This window comes from Corapipo altera, unplaced genomic scaffold, assembly GCF_003945725.1.
Source record: "Corapipo altera isolate COAL_440 unplaced genomic scaffold, ASM394572v1 0, whole genome shotgun sequence".
NCBI classification, from domain to species: Eukaryota; Metazoa; Chordata; class Aves; order Passeriformes; family Pipridae; genus Corapipo; species Corapipo altera.
In genome coordinates this window covers 59,199,239-59,219,028 of record NW_020884872.1, presented here as the reverse complement: position 1 = coordinate 59,219,028, position 19,790 = coordinate 59,199,239, and the positions used below count along the sequence as shown (strand labels likewise).

General features: G+C 36.5%; 1 protein-coding gene across 5 annotated transcripts in view; it reads left to right on the top strand.

The window, feature by feature from the left end:
* The window catches only part of DGKH (diacylglycerol kinase eta), a 167,092-nt gene that overhangs the window by 91,273 nt on the left and 56,029 nt on the right, over positions 1–19,790 (top strand). For 3 of the 5 annotated variants that reach the window (XM_027649738.1, XM_027649729.1, XM_027649747.1), the window contains exons 5-6: positions 11,986–12,090; positions 12,408–12,540. In XM_027649738.1, coding sequence (XP_027505539.1) covers positions 11,986–12,090; positions 12,408–12,540 — 238 coding nt within the window. Of the gene's footprint in view, positions 1–10,342; positions 10,862–11,985; positions 12,091–12,407; positions 12,541–19,790 lie in introns of those variants that run through there. The other 2 variants (XM_027649756.1, XM_027649767.1) reach the window with 2 other exon arrangements.

Here is a 19,790-nt window from a genome sequence, read left to right as displayed (position 1 = left end):
TCAGTGTGGGACTTGATGGGTTCATAGACTCCTAAATTTAGGTATCTAAGATAAGATTAATAGCTCTTTAAAGCATATTTCTCTAATTGCTAGACTCCACTGATTAGTAACTAACTCTCCCTTAGCTACAATAGGAGCTTTGTCTTCCTAAAATGTAAACCTTGCTTTCAGCTTTCTGAATTAGGTGCTGAATCAAGGGCTTTTTGTTGAATATGCATCTTCTGAAAGTTGTCATCTTGAGAGGGAGGAAGCTGCAGTAGGCAGATCTGCTGTCCTGGAAAACCTACTGTGATTCTTAGTAATTAGAAATTGGCTGGAAAGGAGACTTTATATTCCAGCTCATAACACTGATTACTAGGATTCTGGATATGCTTGCAAAAATGTCTAATATAATAATTTTTGCTGATTTGTTGTTTTTAGCGATGCTATAGACCATATAGAGTCCTAATTATTTATTGTATGGAAAAATAATTCCTTGGAGAAAACTCTTAATGTGCTGGGCTTTGGTAAAGTATTCTTACCTAATGTTATGACACAAAGACAGCGGAAACCTATAAACTATTTGGCTTTTGCATTTTATATTTTTTATTACCTCCTTCTGATTTGACTAATTTCCAAGGTAAATAATATTTGTAAACATTTTTCTATACTCTTTTCTATACTTGCTGTTCTCCCAATTGTTATTCTGCAGCATCATCTTGTGTGTGAAGTGACATGTTTGACAGTCACTGAAGCACAAGTCACAGACATTTGGGATTATTTTATAAATTAATGCTCATTTGCATTGCTTATGGATCCCATGTTTTGTCTGTTTTCTGCAGCAGCAGCATGTTATGCATTTTTGTTACCTCTATATTGATACTAAGATTCTTTTTCTACTAATTTGGAGCTGTCTGTAATCCATAAATACTTTATCTCTGCTTCTGTTTTTCTGTGGTGTGTATTTCTTCGGTTTTACTGACACTGAACTTTTTCAAGTACTGTATGCTTAATACCTTACTTGGCTCACTTTGAAGTGCCTTGGAGATCAAGGGGGAAAGTAAGTAATCAAAATTTTGTGCTGCCTGTAAATGAATATTTATTGCTATATTGCAACTTTACATTCCTCTTCCAGTTTAAGAATTACACAACAAAATTTCATCAGAGAATAGCAAGGTGCTTATTATCTATTAGTCTTTTCTCACATTAAAAATTCCTGTTACCCTTCTTACTTTTTTACATCCCTTAACTTTTCATCTCATTGCATGACTGGGAATAAAAATACTGAGTCTTTTCAGTTCAGTGACTGAACTAAACATGATTATGGATCAGGCTGATGTTTTAACTTTTTTCAACAGAAGTACTTAATTTAGTTCAAAAGGATCCCTTTAATTAATCCCTTTACGGGTTAATTTTTTCTAAAGTATTTTTTCATATTATATTAAAAAAGACCCCCCCCAAAAAAAAGTCATTTCATTAAAGTTAATCCCTGAATGTAATTTTTTTACAAAACTTTAAAGTTTTTTTTCTCTAATTTCCACTTTTTTTGTGAGATTGACAAGTTTGCTTTGACCTGAAAGTAAAGGATTCTGCTTAATATGTTTTTGCACAATCAAACAAACAAATCAGTATGCATTTGTCTGTGGTTTTCTTGATATTCTGTAGATTTGGATATATTTTGTAAAAACTAAACGTTTGTATGCTGATTTTCCTTCAACCTGTTATTTTTAGATTTTTTTTTTATAGTTTAGTGAGGCCAAATAATCTATTGAGGCAACTGTGCTTCAAGTGTAGTTAAAATTTATATTGTTTTCTTCTAGTTTATATTGTTTTCTTCCAGACCTGATTACTGTATTTCCTATGCATATTTCTCAATGTAGCATATCCTATGTCTTGGCTGGGGATGTAAAGTTTATTGACATATTATTTATGGGGCACCAGCTTAAAGGATAAAGTATCTTTGAATCCTCCTGTACAGCTGCTGTTTTTAATGGGAGGTTGCCCAGTTGTACTGGAAACTCAATTCTTGCAATTCGTCAGAATTTCAAGTTGAGTATTTCGATGGTCCTGAAAGGCATATTGCATTCTAGCAGTTTATTTCAGTCCTGCTGCTTCTGACATCAGTTGGCTCTCCACTTGTCATTGAGATTAGCTGCTTCTAATTGATTTTAGAGAATTAACTTTTAATATTCACTTTGGTCTTGGAAAACAGAACGTGTTGCCAGACTTTTGCAGTATGTTTCCCAAATAGTGTTAAATTCTCTGGACTTGAACATGTTTGGCTTGCTTTCTTGCCACTCAGATTTTTTCAGAGTTGTTTGAGACTTTTCTTTAGGGACTACAAAAACTTCAGGGAATGTGAGAACTGCTTAACTTCCCCCAAGCCACGTTAGGAGGAAATGAGAAGAGCATTTTCCCAAAGGGGTTTAAAACCTTTAATCTTTGGGTTTAGGCACTCCAGTCTTCTGCCTTTTCAAATATCAGAGACAAAGACAGATATTCCTAAAGCTGGGAATAATTATCCTAAAACTCAGGCTTTTTTTCCTTATTTAAATAACATCAATTTTCCTTATTTAAATAACATCAGTTTTATTACTCACTCTTGATTGGCCTAAAGTTCAGGGTCTTGTATTTAAGTACAGAAAGCTTATGGATGCCAATGGAAGTATTTCTCTGCTGCTGTCTTACATGTTTACAAAATCCAATTTACTGCAGTTCTGTCTCAGTGGACATCAGGAGATGGTTTCTTTACTGATAACCTCGAGCCTGGTTTTTTTTCTAAGTGCCACTCACCTACGGGTTACTCGGACTTTTTCTGATCTTTCTGCTACTTTTCTTTCACTATCTTACTTAATTCTTTAGTTTGGTGAAATCATCTCCCTACTCCTGTATTGGGACACTCCTGGGATTGTGGGCTTAGCAACCACCCTTTGGTGTGTTTCAGACTTGAGGTGGATTCCCCTGGTTTCAGTTATTGCTAAGCAAACTTTTTTCACTGCCTTGTTTGTTGCCTGCATAGGTTAACCTTCCTGGTTTGCTCTGTAGCAATACTCTGGTGCACCGCTATCTGCAATTTTTTTTCTTTGTAAAAATCTATTTTGAGTAAGTGTCTATATATAGTCTCTGTTGATGTTCCCTTGAAGGGAGATATTCTTGCTTGACTTTTCCCTTTAATAAACCACAGGGACACAAAAGGAATGGATTTGTGTTTGGAAACATGTTTCTGGTTTTTATCCTTTGAATGTGCAATAATCTCCTGGGTTTGGGTATGCTTTGAAATTTCCTGTGCATTCCAGTTGCATGTTGATGTTAAGAGTATATATTGATGATAGTGGGAGTTCATTCACATTTGCAGATGTCTTGTCTTTAAGTACCTTCCTCTGTGAGCTAAATCCCACTCTGAGAGGCATTGTGTTTTATTTAAATTTTACCCTTAGATTTTCAGAAGGGTCAGTGCATGGCACTGTTTCCAGATGGGGGAATGGCATATCCAGACATTCTCCGTGCCCTGTTTGCAGGCTAGCGCAGCCTAACAGAGCCTGGGGTCTCTTGTTATCTCCAGGAAGTAGGATATGGCTGAAAAATGGTTCAAGTTTCTGTGCTGGCTTCATCAGCATGACTCAGCTTTGCATGGGTAGCTAACTCTTGGAACTGATATGGTTCTTCCCTAGTTGTGAACTATCTGCTGCTTCATACAGGTCATGATTAGCCTTTAAGTGATGAAGGCTTTTTGATTCTCCCAGCCCTACCAATACTCAAACCACAGAAAGAGAAGGGAAGTGCTTTGTATTCCATTTTGTTCAATTTTCCACTCAGGGTTGGTTTTTCTGTTTGGGTTTTTTTTTCCAATATTCAGGCAGCTTAGAAACAAAACAAAAACTGAAATAGCAAATTAATATGCTGAGGAAAGGAAAAATTTGACAAAAGCAATTAGTGTGTGCTTCTGATGCACTTAGGGTTTTTTTCCTCCATTTAGCACTTGCTCATTTTCCCTCCACCCTCTGATAGTGACAAAACAATGTAATGAACCTGAGAGCTCTTTGGGTAGCTTTGGGTGTGACTTTCAAATTTTAAGCTCGTTGTCTCTGACTTGATGCACTGACTCTCTTTCCCTAGAGTGTCTGTAGATGTTGAACCTTTAAGTTTCATTATGAAAAAGCAATAAAGCATTTCAGCTGTGAGGGTGAAATCCATAGATGAATCACTTGGGACTGATCCTATTACAAGAAAGCTGAACACTTTTCAGAAGAGGAAGACAAGAGGATGCTTAAAAATGTGACCAATCTGGACTATATTGTACATTTTTATTCTAGTTACATTTGCCTGGAGCTTGTTTTCTACAGATTTCATGCTTACCAGAAACTTTTTCAAAAATAGCTTGCAGAAAATTTCTGGTTTTCACTTATTAAGTGGTTGAGATGTGTGGAGAATAAACACTGAGGATTGCCAGATTTCCTTCTTCCTGCAGTTTTATACTTAACTTATTCTGTGGTGTTTCTTTCTGTTTTTGCTTTAAATGTGATTAAAATACCTGGGGAAACCTTAAAAAGTATTCCTCACTGTAGTTCCTGTATACCAAATAATTTTATAAATAAAGTCACTGGTGTAAACTTTGACTAAATTTCCTGTTCCTAGTGAATAAGGATCCCTGTCTTCAGGCAGCTGGATCATGTTTAAACAGGCATCTGTTATTACAGACAAAAAAAATAGTCACTTGCTGTTTTATTTTGTATACATTTGCACCTAATGCCATTAAATATATAACTAAGTGCTTTCCTGAAGCATAGAAGCCATCCTATCTGATAGATGTGTAATGAGCTGGTGAAGGCAAAGCTAAGGGCACAGCAATGCTGAGTAATGGGCTTAACAAATCTTTATGTAAGGACTTTAAAGAAACATGCAGGCCTTGAACTATATATAGCAGTTTCCAGTTTACATTTACAAGAATGGCTTATTGGTTTTACTATATTTAAATGCTGATATAAAACAAATTTCTAATTCTTCAATCCAAATTCATGGAACTTTCCTACTCTGCTTCTTGTAACTGTCTCTTTATAAAGTTATGCTTCTACAGGAATAATCTTTTTCTGTTAGAAATTGGTTGACATTGAATATATGAGGTCAGATCTGGGGAACTGGATTTCTGACAAATCGACCTTTACTGGGTCTTTTGCAGTTCAAGGCTGTAACAAGATGTTACATGTTGTAACAGGATTACTTGATTTACATGGATTCTCTTTTCACAGAATCATGGAGTAATATAGGGGCTGGAAGGGACTTCTGAAGGTCATCTGGTCTACCCTCTCTGGAAGCAGGGCCACCTAGACCAGGCTGCCCATGACCATGTCTAGATAATTTTTCATTATCACCAAGCAAAGAGACTTCACAAATGCCTTGAGAAACCTGTGCCAGTGCTTAGTCACCCTTATTGTAAAACAATGTTCCCTGATGTTCACAGAGAGCCTTCTGTCTTTCAGTTTGTACCCATTGCCTCTTAACTTTTCACTATGCACCACTGGAAAGAGCCTGGCTCTGTCCTCTGCACCTTCTCTTCAGGGATTTACATATGTAAGATCCCCCTGTGCCTTTTCTTCTTTAGGCTAAACAGTTCTAGCTCTCTCAGGCTATCCTCACATGTCACATACTCCAGTTCCTTCATCATCCTTGTGGCCCTTCCCTGGACTACCTACAGTGTGTCCACGTATCTGTTGTACTGAGGAGCCCGTAACTGGGCACAGCACTCCAGGTGATGCCTCACCAGGGCTGAGTAGAGGGGCAGGTTCACCTCCCTGGAACTGCAGCCCAGAATACCAGTGGCCTACTTTGCTGCAAGGGCATGTAGCTGGCTTATGTTCAATTTGTTATGCAGCAGGACCCCAGGTCCTTTTCTGACAAGTTGCTTTCCAGCTGGGTGTCCCCCAAAATACACTGATGCCTGGGGTTGTTCCTTCCCAAGGGCAGGACTTTGGACTTCTCCTTGTTGAACTTACTGAGTTTCCTGTCAGCTGGTTTCTCCAGCCTGTTGAAATCCCTGTGGATGGCAGTGTGACCCTTTAATGTATCAACCACTCCTCCCTAGTTTTCTGTCATCAGTAAACTTGCAGAGGGTACACTCTGCCACACCACCCAAATGATTGATGAAGATATTAAACAGTACTGGAGCTAGTGTTGACCTTTGGGGTACACTGCTAGTCACTGGCTTCCAACTAGACTTTGTGCCCTGATCACCACCCTCTGGGCCCAGCCATTTAAGCAATTTTCAACCCATCTCACAGTCTGCTCATCCAGCCTATACTTCATCAGCCTCTCTGTGAGAATCTTAAGGGATAGTGCTGAAAACCTTACTGAAGGCAAGGTGGATGATAATCACAGGTTATCAGGTTGGTTAAGCATGACTTCCCCTTGGTGAATGAATCCATGCTTACTACTCCCAGTTACTTTCTTGTCCGTATGCCCGATTGTATTCTGAAAGACGCTCCTTCATTTTTGTTAGATATGGTATAAGGTAAGGCCACCTAAATTACCCAGGCTGGATTCTACTGCAGAATAAAGTCACAGTAGACCTTTTACCTTTTTCAGTGGAATAACCATTTTTGTCTTGCCTTCTATCTAAGCCCACTTCTTCTGGTATACTGGAGCAGGAGATGCTGTGTGGGACTAACCTTTTTGTTTCCCCTCGTAAGAGTTTTTACTGTGGGGGCCAAAACCACACATTAGTTCAATTATTGTGAGCTTGGCAACGGTGAAATAGGAGAAGGCCAGAAAAAAGAGGGAAGCAACATTTTAGTGGAGTAGACAGAGCTAATTGTTCTGATTATAAATTCTGCATTGTACTCAGGCAAATATAATAGCCATTTATTATTTGCCTTGCTTTTAAATCCTCCTCTCTCTGTGTAATTTATACTTTTGCCTGGCTTTACTCATCTTGAAAAATAATCGTGACGATTCACCGTAAAGCACCAACTAACTACACCTTTGACAGTGACAGTACTGTTATAATTTGTATAGTATCTGGAATCCAAGAAGTTATAAGTACTGCAGAAAGCTGTCCAACTGTTAGCACTGTTTTCCAGACAACTTCTGGTAGGTACGGGAGCATCAATGATCCCAGCAGTCTACTCCCACCCCTGTGGTAGAAGTGCATTTACTCAACATATTCATATGGACCCACCTGCACAAGGGCAGGGGAATGGAGGGGCAGACAGAAAGCAAAGGAGGCATAACGTGTTATCCTAGTATTTGTCAGTACTGACTCAGCAATGTCTATAAGCACAGAGAAGTTACAAAGCATTTAATCTGTTATGTTCCTGCCCCAGGCATTGAATGCAGTCCCTAAGAAGAGAGTTGGGATGCTCTCTCTGAATCATCCTTTCTTCATTATTTCCAGAAAGATATTTTAAAAGTATCTGTCCAAAGAACAGGAACCATTTCCTCACCCCTTTCAGATTCTAAGTGATGTTTGTTCCTACATTACTAATTTAATTCAAGATCAGCCATACAAAGTGCTATTAGTGTAATGCCTGATAATAGTTCAGAGCAGCTGAAGGTGCCTTAATGCAAATATCATGTTGCAGGAAACAGAGTGCTTTACAATAGCTGCTTTGTTGCTGCTTAGATGTAGACCAGTGTTTTCTTGATTAGCAAATACAGTGTCTGCATTTTTTAATTGGTAAAAGAAACCAGAAATGGAGCCGCCAATCTTTGAAAACTGTATTTTCTTATATATTGCTGATAGTACAAAATATATTAAAAATTAGGCAATAGGCTTTAATCGAACTCTCTGTGATTTTATTTTACAGATTGTAAGTCTAAACTCATTCAGCTGAAGACATATAGAATGTTATTGGTAAAGTTATCCCCATTGTAAATAGAAAGTGCTTTCAAAATTACACTGAATTTGATGGCAATTTTATTTCCTTTGAAGATATTAAACTTGTTCAATTTACACTTGACTGTGTAAACTTCATCAAAGTAATTTCAAGATATGTATTTATATGAGTATGTGTGTATTTTGAGAAGCCAAATTATTGTAGCACGTGTGAAAATCCCAATTTATGGCAAGACCTATGTGGTGACAGACTGAACAGTGACCTCTTGTCGTCTTCTTCATTCCCCACTCAAAAAAAGACCCCTAATTTTCTAAACAGAGCAGGAATGTTATTCCAGTAGTGGGTCATTTTTCTTCCTATTCAGACCTTCTTTATTCCTTGGGATGTTTTAGGACTTGTGGTGTTTGCCTTCAACTTTCAAGACTGTATATGCTCACTCTTTCCCAATATCTACTGCATTAAAAGTGTGTTTTATTCCCACTACCTCTGTTTCATTACTTACCAATATACTGCAATATTTGCCTTTGGTAAGTCTCTTTTCCAAAATCAGCAATGACTTCTTGGCTACTTGACAATGGTGAAAATTTTCAAAGTAACTTAATCATCTAAATTAAGTCTGATTTATTTATTTATTTATTTTTAAGGCCTTTTGACTGACTTCATTTTCTTGATTTATCTCCTGCTTTGTCAGCATGTGAACCATTAGCACTTGAGTTCCCTCAAGACTGAGGAGTTCTCTTATTCTTTTGTTACATCAGTGGTCTTTCAGTGCTTCCTGTAACACTTCCTTTGCATTGTATTATGCAATTTCTTCTTGTCTGTTTAGAGTTTAGCATATTTAGAGTGATATATAAATAATATTATTTGGAGCAGAGAGCATTAAAAAAGGTAATATGTAATTGAGGAAAAGATACTGACTTGCGTTTGTAGAAGAGAATACACAGGACTTTAAATATGAGTACATGGAATGAGATAAGATTACTAGTAAAATCCAAATTTACATTGCAGAAAAATAGTTTTAGGGATAATTGCATCCATTTAATTTTGATTATGTCTGTATGCAGGTTCGACTGTCTTCAATGAATGTGCTTCAAACGTGCCACTTAGATTAGTTGATCATAGCATTGTGTAAGCGTTCACAAGAAAGCATCCCTTCTGTATAAATGCAAATAAGAAGGTTTGTGAAGTCATTCTCAGTTCAGGACAAGCAGGAACAGCAATACTAAGTTAGTGTAAACTCATAAAACCATATTAAATCAAAGTGCTATAATTATTTATATATAATAAATTATATATAGTAATAACTACTAGCAGGTAATCAAGAAAGGAGTAGAAACAGCACAGCATATACAGTGCTTCTTCCTCTTGAGTAACTTCCCAACATTGCCTCATTGTTGGATTTTGAGGACCTGATAAGTTGAAGGTTTCAGATATTGTCTTTTATAGTATATGGTGCATCTATTTGTATTGAATTTGTCGAATACCTTTTTAGACATAAATACTTCTGGTCTCCTCAGCATCCTTTGGGAATACTTTTCTAGTCTAAATAATGCTTTGCATTTAGGGAAAAACTTCTTGTTGTTAGCTAATAATTTCCTTGGTTCCCTGAGTTGTTGTTACGTTACGTGAAATACCTTAAAAATAACGCGAGTATGTCCTCTCCATGATTTTGTAAACTGAAATAGATGAGAACTTAAATGGACTTCTTAGTTCCTATTTTATTTTTTAAGAAAAATTCCAAACATTGTTGATACTTCTTGCACATGATGCATTTTGTCTGTTTTCATGTTATTAGGTACCTTCTTGAAGTTTGTTGTTACAAATATGTAAAACAAAGAGAATATGTAGTTTTGTCATGTTACAGATGCCATATTTACAAATAAGTATGTCTTCCAGCTTCCTACTGTATTTTTGTAGAACAGATAATAATTGCTCCTACATTCACCTGATTGACAGTATAAAATGTAACTTTTAGACTGTTGAAATGCTATGAACTTTATTAAGTTTATTGTGCTCTGAATTTAATAAGAAGCTGGAATATAGGAACTTCTGGTATGTTTACATGCATTAGTTAGCAGTATTTGGTGATGTGATTTGATTGCCAATACATGGGTGTGCAGTGCCTTTTCAGATGTTCTGGTTCTCTGTCATGTTTACCTGTCCCGTGCCAAAACTTTGAATACTGAAGGATGTCTCTATTGGCCCTAGGTTGCTACCTGTGAACAACTGAACTAGGGCCTTAATTTTGGGAGGGGAGGGTAGAGGGATGCACAGTGCTTTTGTGTGACCAGTAGTATTGAAGACATGAGTAATATAAATAAATGTTACTTTGAAAGATCAAAATAGTCAGGAGTTTTCAGCAATAAATGCAGCTGTTATTGCTTAGTGGCATTTCACAACATCAGGTTACAGGTTAGAATCAATAATGACTATAGTGGAAGGATGGACACAAAGTGCAGAGTCTTGAATGGACTTAGCATTACTTGATGCATATTATAATGTCGTGCTATATAATAGCAAATAATCTGTGGTGTATATTTCCACAAATAAGATTTCTGAATCCACTGAAACCTGGAAATTCCAGCAGAATGCCGATTGTTGTTGGAGCCAGGGTTATATTATGATTTAATGACTTTTCTGGGCTTCATTTGATGACCTGGCTTAGAAAAACATTTTGAAGTAATAAAGCGTCTGTTTGGCTCCAAACTAATGAGAGAAGAATTGCTCTTTGCATAAACTGTTCTTTAGGAAGAGCCATGGAGAGCTACTAATAAACCTTGTTAAAAAGCTTAAGCAAGATTGAAGGAAACAGAAACCAGAAAACTACTCTGTTCCATGTGAAGTGAGTACATCAAAAAGAAAAAAAAAAAGGAGGAAGAAAAAAAAAGGAAAAACAAAAGCAAGCCCACAGGGTTTTTGCCTCCCCTCCATGTGACTTGCAGCTTGCTGCACTTCAGTTACGTCGCCTCTGAGATATGTTAAAGTGCAGTTCAGTTTAATGAAGAAGTGGATAGGACAAATCAAGGCTAGAGACTATTTACAACAGAAGTTGGGTAAGTAAATGCAGCTGTAGATAATGTTTACTAATATTGTGCAAATGTTACAATGTCTAGCCTGTAGTGTTCAAATAATACTCAGAGCTATCTTTTTTTGTTGGTCCTTTGTTTTACTTAAGTATTTTGCAGGTGTTGGTGGTACATACTGTGCAACAGATTTATGCAAAAGACTGATACAGGATTTAATTTTATTTTTCAGACTTTCTGTAACAAAACAAATAACTTTCCTTAAATTTCTTGTACTTACTTTGTTTTAAATTCTTTGCTATGTAAGTAACTGCTCTGTCTATTTTAGTGCAGTGCTGAAAATAATTTCAGTGGGAGTTAGCTGATAGTTTCTGCTGTCTTCCTGTTATTTTGATTATTTTTCTACTGTTTAGGGAGAGAGGAGAGCAGCTTATACTTTGAACTTCCGTGATACAGTATTTTCAGATTTCTAGAACCCTATTCCAGACCACTATAAAGTCCCCAGCATCAACTTGTTCCAGGAACTCATTCAACCATCCTAGTAGGATATGATTTCACCTGTTTGCTTTTGTTCTCTGTATAGTTTTATAAAGATTTGCATGTGTTCTTATACTGAGTTCGATATAGAAAGTTCTGTTTTAGATTTTTGTATAAATTTCTGTAAATCTAGTATCCAAGATAGAGAAATATGATGAAAGCTTTTGTTGTTGTTTAAGACTTCCAGGATTTTGATTTTCATATAATTTTGTCTCTGGCAATTGGAATGGACCTTACAGTTGCTATAATGCTCTTATGAAATAGGATTGCAGTCTTAGTCAATTAGTAATTTCCAGAATGGCTGTTTTAGCAGTTTCAGTGCCTGCCATTCAAGTATTTAAGTCTCAGTGTGTAGACAAGGAGCTGAGAAGGGGGAATGATTAATGTAGAGTCTAGAGACCTGTGCCAAAGGCTGATTCGAATCTTGGGAACTGAAAAAGGAAAAGCAAAGCCTTTTGTTGTTGGTAGTGTATTAAAGAAAATATTTTGAAGCATTTAATATCTTGTGATATAGGGTGCGTCGTCCTTTCGCATCATCTCACAGGAAAGCGTACATTAAATATTGTCTATCATGATTTTTACTATCTGTATTAATCAGTATGTGTTATCTTTTTCAGATAATCACTCCATTTAGGAGGCTAATATTGTGTGCTGAGAACAGAAAAGAAATGGAGGACTGGATAAGCTCTCTGAAGTCTGTTCAGTCCAGAGAACACTATGAGGTAAGCTGACATCCCTTTTGGTGCAATCTCTTCTAGCTCAACAGATCAAGCTACAGGACACAGAGCTGTAGTATTCACCCTCCTTAGTGTGAAAAGTGTGTCTAACGTCAGAGTGAAGCTTCGTATTAAGAACTTCACTAGCAAAATTATCTCTCTTTTGTTTAGAATTTTGGAGGGAGAGCAGGCTAAATATCCTCTGGAAAATACTTCTGATGAACATTGCATTGTCGTCCCTTGTAATATGGAACAGTACATAATTTCAGTCACTGTAGCTGTGTTCTGTACTTGCAAATTTGTCTTAACTTCTCCTTTACTAGACCGCACAGTTTAATGTGGAACATTTCTCAGGGATGCATAACTGGTATGCCTGCTCCCATGCCCGACCTACCTTCTGTAACGTGTGTAGAGAGAGCCTCTCTGGAGTCACTTCTCACGGCCTGTCTTGTGAAGGTAAAATAAACGCTTTCTTCCCCCCGTTTATAATGCCACATGTGTAGACAGATGGCTGCAAGTTGAATATGAGAAATTATTCTGAAATTAGGGAGTAAGAAGAAAGCCTAAAGGGAGAAATCTATTCACTAGTGGTGACCTCCCTCTGGACAGAGGGACTGCTAATGATCTGGCTCACCTTCGTGCTCCAGGGGCCTTTTTTAATAACACAGTTTCCTTGTGTTGCAGCAAGCAGTTTGAAGTGTACTGGGTGGATGGTTTGCACATAAAAAATGTGGAATAAAATAGTCTTACTCGTTTGCAGAATCAGCGTTTTTCAGGAAAAAAGTCATAATGGTAGTTTCTGCCCAAAATCTATAAAAATTCTTAACACTTTTTTCAGTGTTACAAACTCATCCTCTCCAATTCTTGTTTGCTCTGTTGCTGTTGCCTGATTCTGCAGTACATGTGGGGTAGATGAGGGCAGATTTATTGCTTTAAAAATTCTCTCATGCAGTGAGGGGGTAGAGATAACTGCATTTTGGTGGTTCAACAGGTGAAATCCAGCACAAAGAAAAAGGAGATGTGGCTAAGACTTCAGCATTAAGCTTATCTAGAGAAATGATATTTCATGAATGAATAATTATATTAAGTCTGAAACAGCTTATTTATTTTCTCCTGTAAGTTCTGTGGAAAAGTGATAACAAGTCTACTTGTGTTACAATCCAGAAGAAAATAAAGCATCCTTGTGACCTTAGAAATGTAGAGTTATTTCATTACTAATACAACTGACTGCCCAGAAAAGAGTTACAGTTATATATATATATATATATATTCATAACTTGACTTTTGGATGCATATAACCCAACGGCAAATGCATTTCAGTTATTGATGCTCTTATAATACTTGAGGTCTTAGCATAATATGTATTAAGAAAATCTTAAAAAGGAAGCATTAACTCGCTGTCCTGAATTGTCCATGCTTTTGATGTAGCTAATGGTACAGTTACCAAGGAACGGGGCAAACCCGTTTCATAGAAATCAGGAGTAGCATAGTTATTTCCAGCTTCTCTGGTGTATGTTTTCCACTGCGTATAAGTCCTTTGGACAGTTTTAAGGAAATTATGGTATTCTCAATGTCTGATACTGGCAGATGGAATTATCGTGCTTAACTAAAATGCAGTTGTGTTGCCTCTGTGTACAAATACAGTTACATTTGCTCAGGCAAAGGAAAGCAAAGGCTTTCATAAAGCATTTATCCATTAATAAGTTATATTATAGCTATTTTAAAAGGTTGTTTAGCAAGAATTATTCTTTTAAGATTATCAATGTTAATGTTTGTAGTTCACCGTTTTATGTTTTTTCAGTGTCTAATTTTGCTTCTAAGTATGATTTTAGTATTCAAGGTGTTGGCATTAACTTTACATCAGGGAAGTTTCCATAATTTCCAGATTTGGAGTTTGTCACCTTTCTGCATAACTTATTACTAACTTATGCTACATTTATCCATACTTCTGATGCCAGTTAATCTTTCAGCAGTTTTTACAAATAGCTTGTGAAGGTGGTTTCGATTTGCTTTCACTGTTCCGCAATTTCATAATTGTGTATGACCTGGAATGTTTTATATGTAGATACTATGATATTCTTTTGTCTATTAATGTGTACCTCCTTTTACTTCTTAGCTACTACTTTATATCTATTTTCTTTATCTTTTTCCAACTTTTTTTTTTTTAAATTAATAAAAGAAGAACTCAGTAATGTGTCTAATCTAAATCATTTGATGGTTGACTCTTACTGGAATACTCCATACTCAGTCCATAATTCTGTATACTTTCTTCATCTAATAACTGTATTTTGTTTCGATATTCTTTCTCTGAAGTTCTTATGTGATGGAGATCATATTTACTTGCTTCTGCCATGTGCACTTCTAATGCATTTCACTATCTATTTTTTTTTTTTTACTTACCCGTGTTAGCAGTACATATGGTTTTAGGAGACAATGTAGGAAGTATGGACTCTTAAGAGTCCTCAGACATGTTCTGTGCTACTTTTTCCTGTTACATAATTAAAAAAACCTGTTTAAATATTCATGCATGGCATCTGAAACCTCCAGCACTGCTTTATGCTGAGAATCCATTTATATCTATACTAAATTCAGTTATTTGTGTGATCATTGATCCCAGGCTACTCTATTATGCCTCATATTGAGAAGCATGAGAAGTCCCTTCTCAAGAGATATTTGAGCTCTTTCTCCTCTCAGTGGTTTGGTTTACTGGCATACGAAGTTTTCTTGAAAGTAGCTTAGAGTCTTTGTACTCTTTGTGGTCTGATTCTTGACTGTTGACTATAGGTAAAAATAAATCCCATTGATATTTTGCAACTTCTGATACTTTAGAAGATCAGTCCTGTAATATTTTCTTCTCTTACACTTCATGGCTTCCAGCAGTGCTGCACAACTGTTTTTTCAGTCTGACCACAAAACAATCTTCATTTCTTTTGGAGATAAGATGGATTACTTCTTTTTTCAGGGCACCTTCTCCCCCAGCAGCCTTTGGCAAAGGCTGATCAAATTAATTGCAGGCCATCCTGAAGATACTCCTCTAAATTTTATGGAAGCCAGTGTAGAAAAACATGGTATGTTGATACCTTTGCTAGGTAAAAGACTAGTGTGAAGTTGCGTCTTTTTAGAAGTCAAAGAATTGATATGTATATCAACCTGAAGATGTAAATTATATCAGACCAGGCTTCATTCTTGTTACTGCTCAAAAAACAACTGACTTTTAAAAAATTTAATCCTACGCTCCTTTGAGATGCAATGCTATTCCTCCCACGAGTTCCTTCTTTTGTGTGTTCTCATAAGATAATCTACTTTTCAAATGTTATCTGTGTGTTGTGTTGCTTTAGCTAGCTCTAAAGGACTGATCCCTGCAACGTTCATCCACAGTCTTTACTAGGACAGAGAAATTACGATTTTTTTTTGCTTTGCTTTATAAATTACTCCAAACTAGCTGAATCAAGGAAGACTTTTGGTTTTATGCTCCTCAAGTGTTTCTCTTACTCAGAGTTTAGCTTGCTGAATGGTCAGGAGCCTAAACCTAAGCAGTTGTGAGGTAAACACGGGGATACATAGAATGTTAAGGTAAAGGAGCCTAAAGAACGATAGATCATTATCTACAGAAACTCTTTCAAAGCTCTCTATCCTCAATTACTCTGTATTAATATTGCGTTTCTATCCAAGTCATTGCCAGTGGAATACTGCCTTTATGATTATTATAAAAAATTTATTTCCTCATGTAGCATTTTCATTATCTGAATCTTGATTGTTGAATATCAAAGATAGCTAATAAGTGGGAGATTGCAGTTTAAATGAGAGGCTTTCTGCTGTTATGAATTGCACAAACAAACAATGTTGAAAGCACACTTTAGGATCATGAAGTCAATCAATAAGAAAATACTGGGATTAAATTACCTCTGCAAATGCACTTTGTGGACTTGGTCTTTTCTCATTATGATTGTCGGTTTTTGCCCACAAAACCCTGTTCTTCTTACATATTACCCAGGGAATTGTACAGGCAATACTTGCACAATCATTGTCTCTGATATTTTTGTCACATTTTCTGCACAGACTGGAGTGAAGAGTGAATGAAGCAGTCAGGAAGAGAAGGGATGTTCATTGTTAAGGAATGAAGGAGTCATAGAAAACTGTTCTGTGACTTTATAATCACACCACACCCCTTTGCAACCCTGGGGAAATAATTTAAAGAAGATTTTTTTTATCAAATCAGTAGTTGTGTGTTGTTTATAATCTGCAACCTGTATCACAGAAATGCTGAGTTTTCTATAACTGCAGAAGTCAGATGTAGCTGTTCTGAAGTCACTGATACTTTTAAGATATACAGTATTGAAAAAAGTCTTAATTGCAGTAGTAGTACTGAACATAATAATAATAATAATGATAAAAATAAGAAGAATACTTTTAAAAGGCGAGGAAGAAATTAATATGGGTGTTAAAAAGCAGTATTTCATTAGCTTCTTGTATATAATGCAAATACCTGTTGAAAATTATTATGACTCAGAGCATGGCACAACTCCATACTTATCTACTCTCCGTTGCATACAGTGACTGGGGGTCTTATTCTCCAAATATGTATGATCATATAACCAAAGTTTTCACACTTGCGTTCAGAAGCTATATTGCAATATTAATGAGTACCTTTTTATAGTACTTGAATTTGTAATATTAATATTCTTTTAGCACTCTGATTGTGATATTAAATCAACTTAGAATGTTATTTATTTGGTGGAAAATAGTAAAAATTACCAAGAAAATGCTTTTTATGCTTTGTAACATAGACATAAGCTTCAAATTGGGGTGAAGTCAAGTTGCTCTTTTCACTTGAGTCAGTCTGTTTTCACTGTGTCTCGTTCATCTGTCATGTGATTGTATTCTTGGAAACAAGACATCAGGTTTCTTAGAATACCTGAAGACAAATTCTGCTGTCTTGAACAACTTGAACTATAGATACCAGATCAAAGATCTTCAGATTGGTCTTTGAAGTCAGACAAGAATAGTCTGAGCCCATTCTTGTTTGAAGAACACAGAAGAGAAAACTCTTCATAAAATAGGTGGTACAGGAGTAAGTTTGGGGAAAAAAATTGAGTGCCCTCCCAATGTAGTTGAATTAATTGATGGGTGGTTAGAATGAAAGGCCTTTGGGACAGAAGTGTTCTATAACAAAGGTGTAGGTTTTCAGCACAAGAGATCCTGTGATAACATTCAGTAATGTTGACTTTTCTTCATTAAGATAGTAATAGCTCTTGATTTATTCACTGTGTTTGACAGCAGGTGTTAGTCCCACTGTGGGAACAGTTTGCTAGTAAGCAGTTATCGTGGTTGACTTTCTGAGATACCTGCTTCATATCTCAATTAGAAACATTTACATAGAAAATTAAAGTTTGAAATAACATTCCATGAATATTTTAGATTTAGTTTGGCTAAATCTTCCCTTTTCTCATATTTTAACTTTCATTGGTAAAGTAGTGGCAGTTGATGTCTAGCCATATGTCTGCATGTTTTCCAGAAGATTTCAAATATCAGTCTGATTCGTGATGTGATGTAGTGTAATCTGAGACGAAAGAAATTAAAGGATAGTGGTAACTAAGATTGAGATTTTATTTAAAATTTTCCTTTCCTTACTTAAAAGTTACATCTGTGTCTTAAGGTCATTGTTTTTTGTAATGTTTAATGTTCAGAGTAACATAAAATGTTGTTTGATGATATTGAGGTTGCATGTAGGTGACCCACAGAGTCTGATCTGAGATTTGGTAGGTGGGTTATTTACTGTACTTAAAAAGCAAACATTAGCTGTCACTTGTCATCTATGGTGTGTAGCTTGCTGCATCTCTTCAGACCCTGGGATTGAATTTGTCCTTGCCTTGTTGAGAGAGCAGAGGTTCAGTAGAGGGTTCCTAAGATCTAGTTAAATTACAGCTCAGTAGGATTTGAAAATTCCATTACTTTGTTATCCCTTTGAAAATTTGTAATTTCCTATTCCTACTCATCTCTGATTTGTTGCATTTTGATCTGTACAGCAAAGCAAATGCATATCATTTATGTGTAGGAAGCTGAATTCAGTGGCAAAACTTCTCCAAAACATTCAAATGGTGAAACTGCTGAATGTCTCACTTGAAAATGCAGCCTTTATTTCTGTGCTTGTATGAGAGCTGACTTCTTTAGATGCTTGCAACCAGCTTAGGTTGGCAAACACACAGCTGTTTAGAAAATGTGAGCCTCCCTTTTAGTTGATATTTGAACACTTTGGGTCTATGTTGGTCTTGCTGCAACAGGTCCATATCCTTCTTATGTTGGGGGCCACGGACCTGTTGGAGTGAGTCCAGAGGAGGACCATAAAGATGATCAGAGGGCTGGAGCAGCTCTCCTATGAGGAAAGGCTGAGAGAATTGGGATTGTTCAGCCTGCAGAAGAAAAGGCTTTGGGGTGATGTAGTTGTGGCCTTTCAGTACCTGAAGGGAGCCTTCAAGAAAGATGGAGAGAGACTTGTTTTACAAGGGCATGTAGTGACAGGACAAGGGGGAATGACTTAAAACTGAGAGTAGATTTAGATTAGATATTAGGAAAAAATTCTTTACTGTGAAGGTGATGAAGCACTGGAACGGGTTGCTCAGAGAAGCTGTGGATGCCTCACCCCTGGAAATGTTCAAGGTCAGGCTAGATGGGACTTTGAGCAACCTGGTCTAGTGAAAGATGTTCTAGCCCTTAGCAGGGGGGCTGGAACTAAATAATCTTAAAATGTCCCTTCCAACTCAAATAATTATATGATTCTATGAATTATGCTTTTTGAAATGACCAGGGGAGTTACTGTAAAAGCAACAGAGCTTTTTTTTTTTCATTCTCTTTCTTTCTAGAAAGTAAGAAAGTGAGAGCTAAGTACTTACTTTCACACATCTCCCAGAACAGTGAAGATTGCTCTCAAACTCAGATGTTGCTTACATAGTCTCAATTCACTTTTTAAATTGATCTGGCAATGGATCGGTGGAATTAAAATGGGAAATTTATTATTCACAAGACCTTTTGTACCATGGCTTAATGTTTTTTAATGGTGGATAAATGATGGGCCAAAGCTTTTGACAATTTCCTGTCAAATATTTGTTTGAAAAGAGACTACTACTTCTGATCTGCTGGCTAGTTCTCATAAACCTTTGATGGCCTTTGCCAAAATAATTTATATAATGCACTCTAAATAGAATGATGTCATGCACTTCCAGGAAAAGAAATACCCACAGTTGGGTGCACAAGTCTGTTTGGTCTAATATGCTGTCATTAACTAGTCATATTAATTGTGTTGAACAAAATTCAGTTATTAGGTTGTCGAAGTGTCTGCCTGTACTACACACTTGTGATAGATATTCCAATTAGTAGACTTTTAGTAAGTAATCCAGTAAGAAGTCAGGCTCTTCCTCATTTATTGTAAGCTCTTGAAAAGTCTTGTAACCTGCAGTATCCTGAATAAAAATATCACCACCTAACCTCTCACTTTCTCATCTTCTGATAAAACAGGCCTAGTATGATACCCCACAGGCATCCTTTGAGCAAAGAAACAGAGCCCCTGACTCAAAATACTTGTGTAAAACATTCTCTCATCACCTCTTGCAAATTTAAACCAGATCTCTGAGTTATGTCACTGGGGGAATAGAAAAGGCAAAGCCATAGTTAAAGATATATTTGTACCTTGCACCTGAAAAAATGGGGAC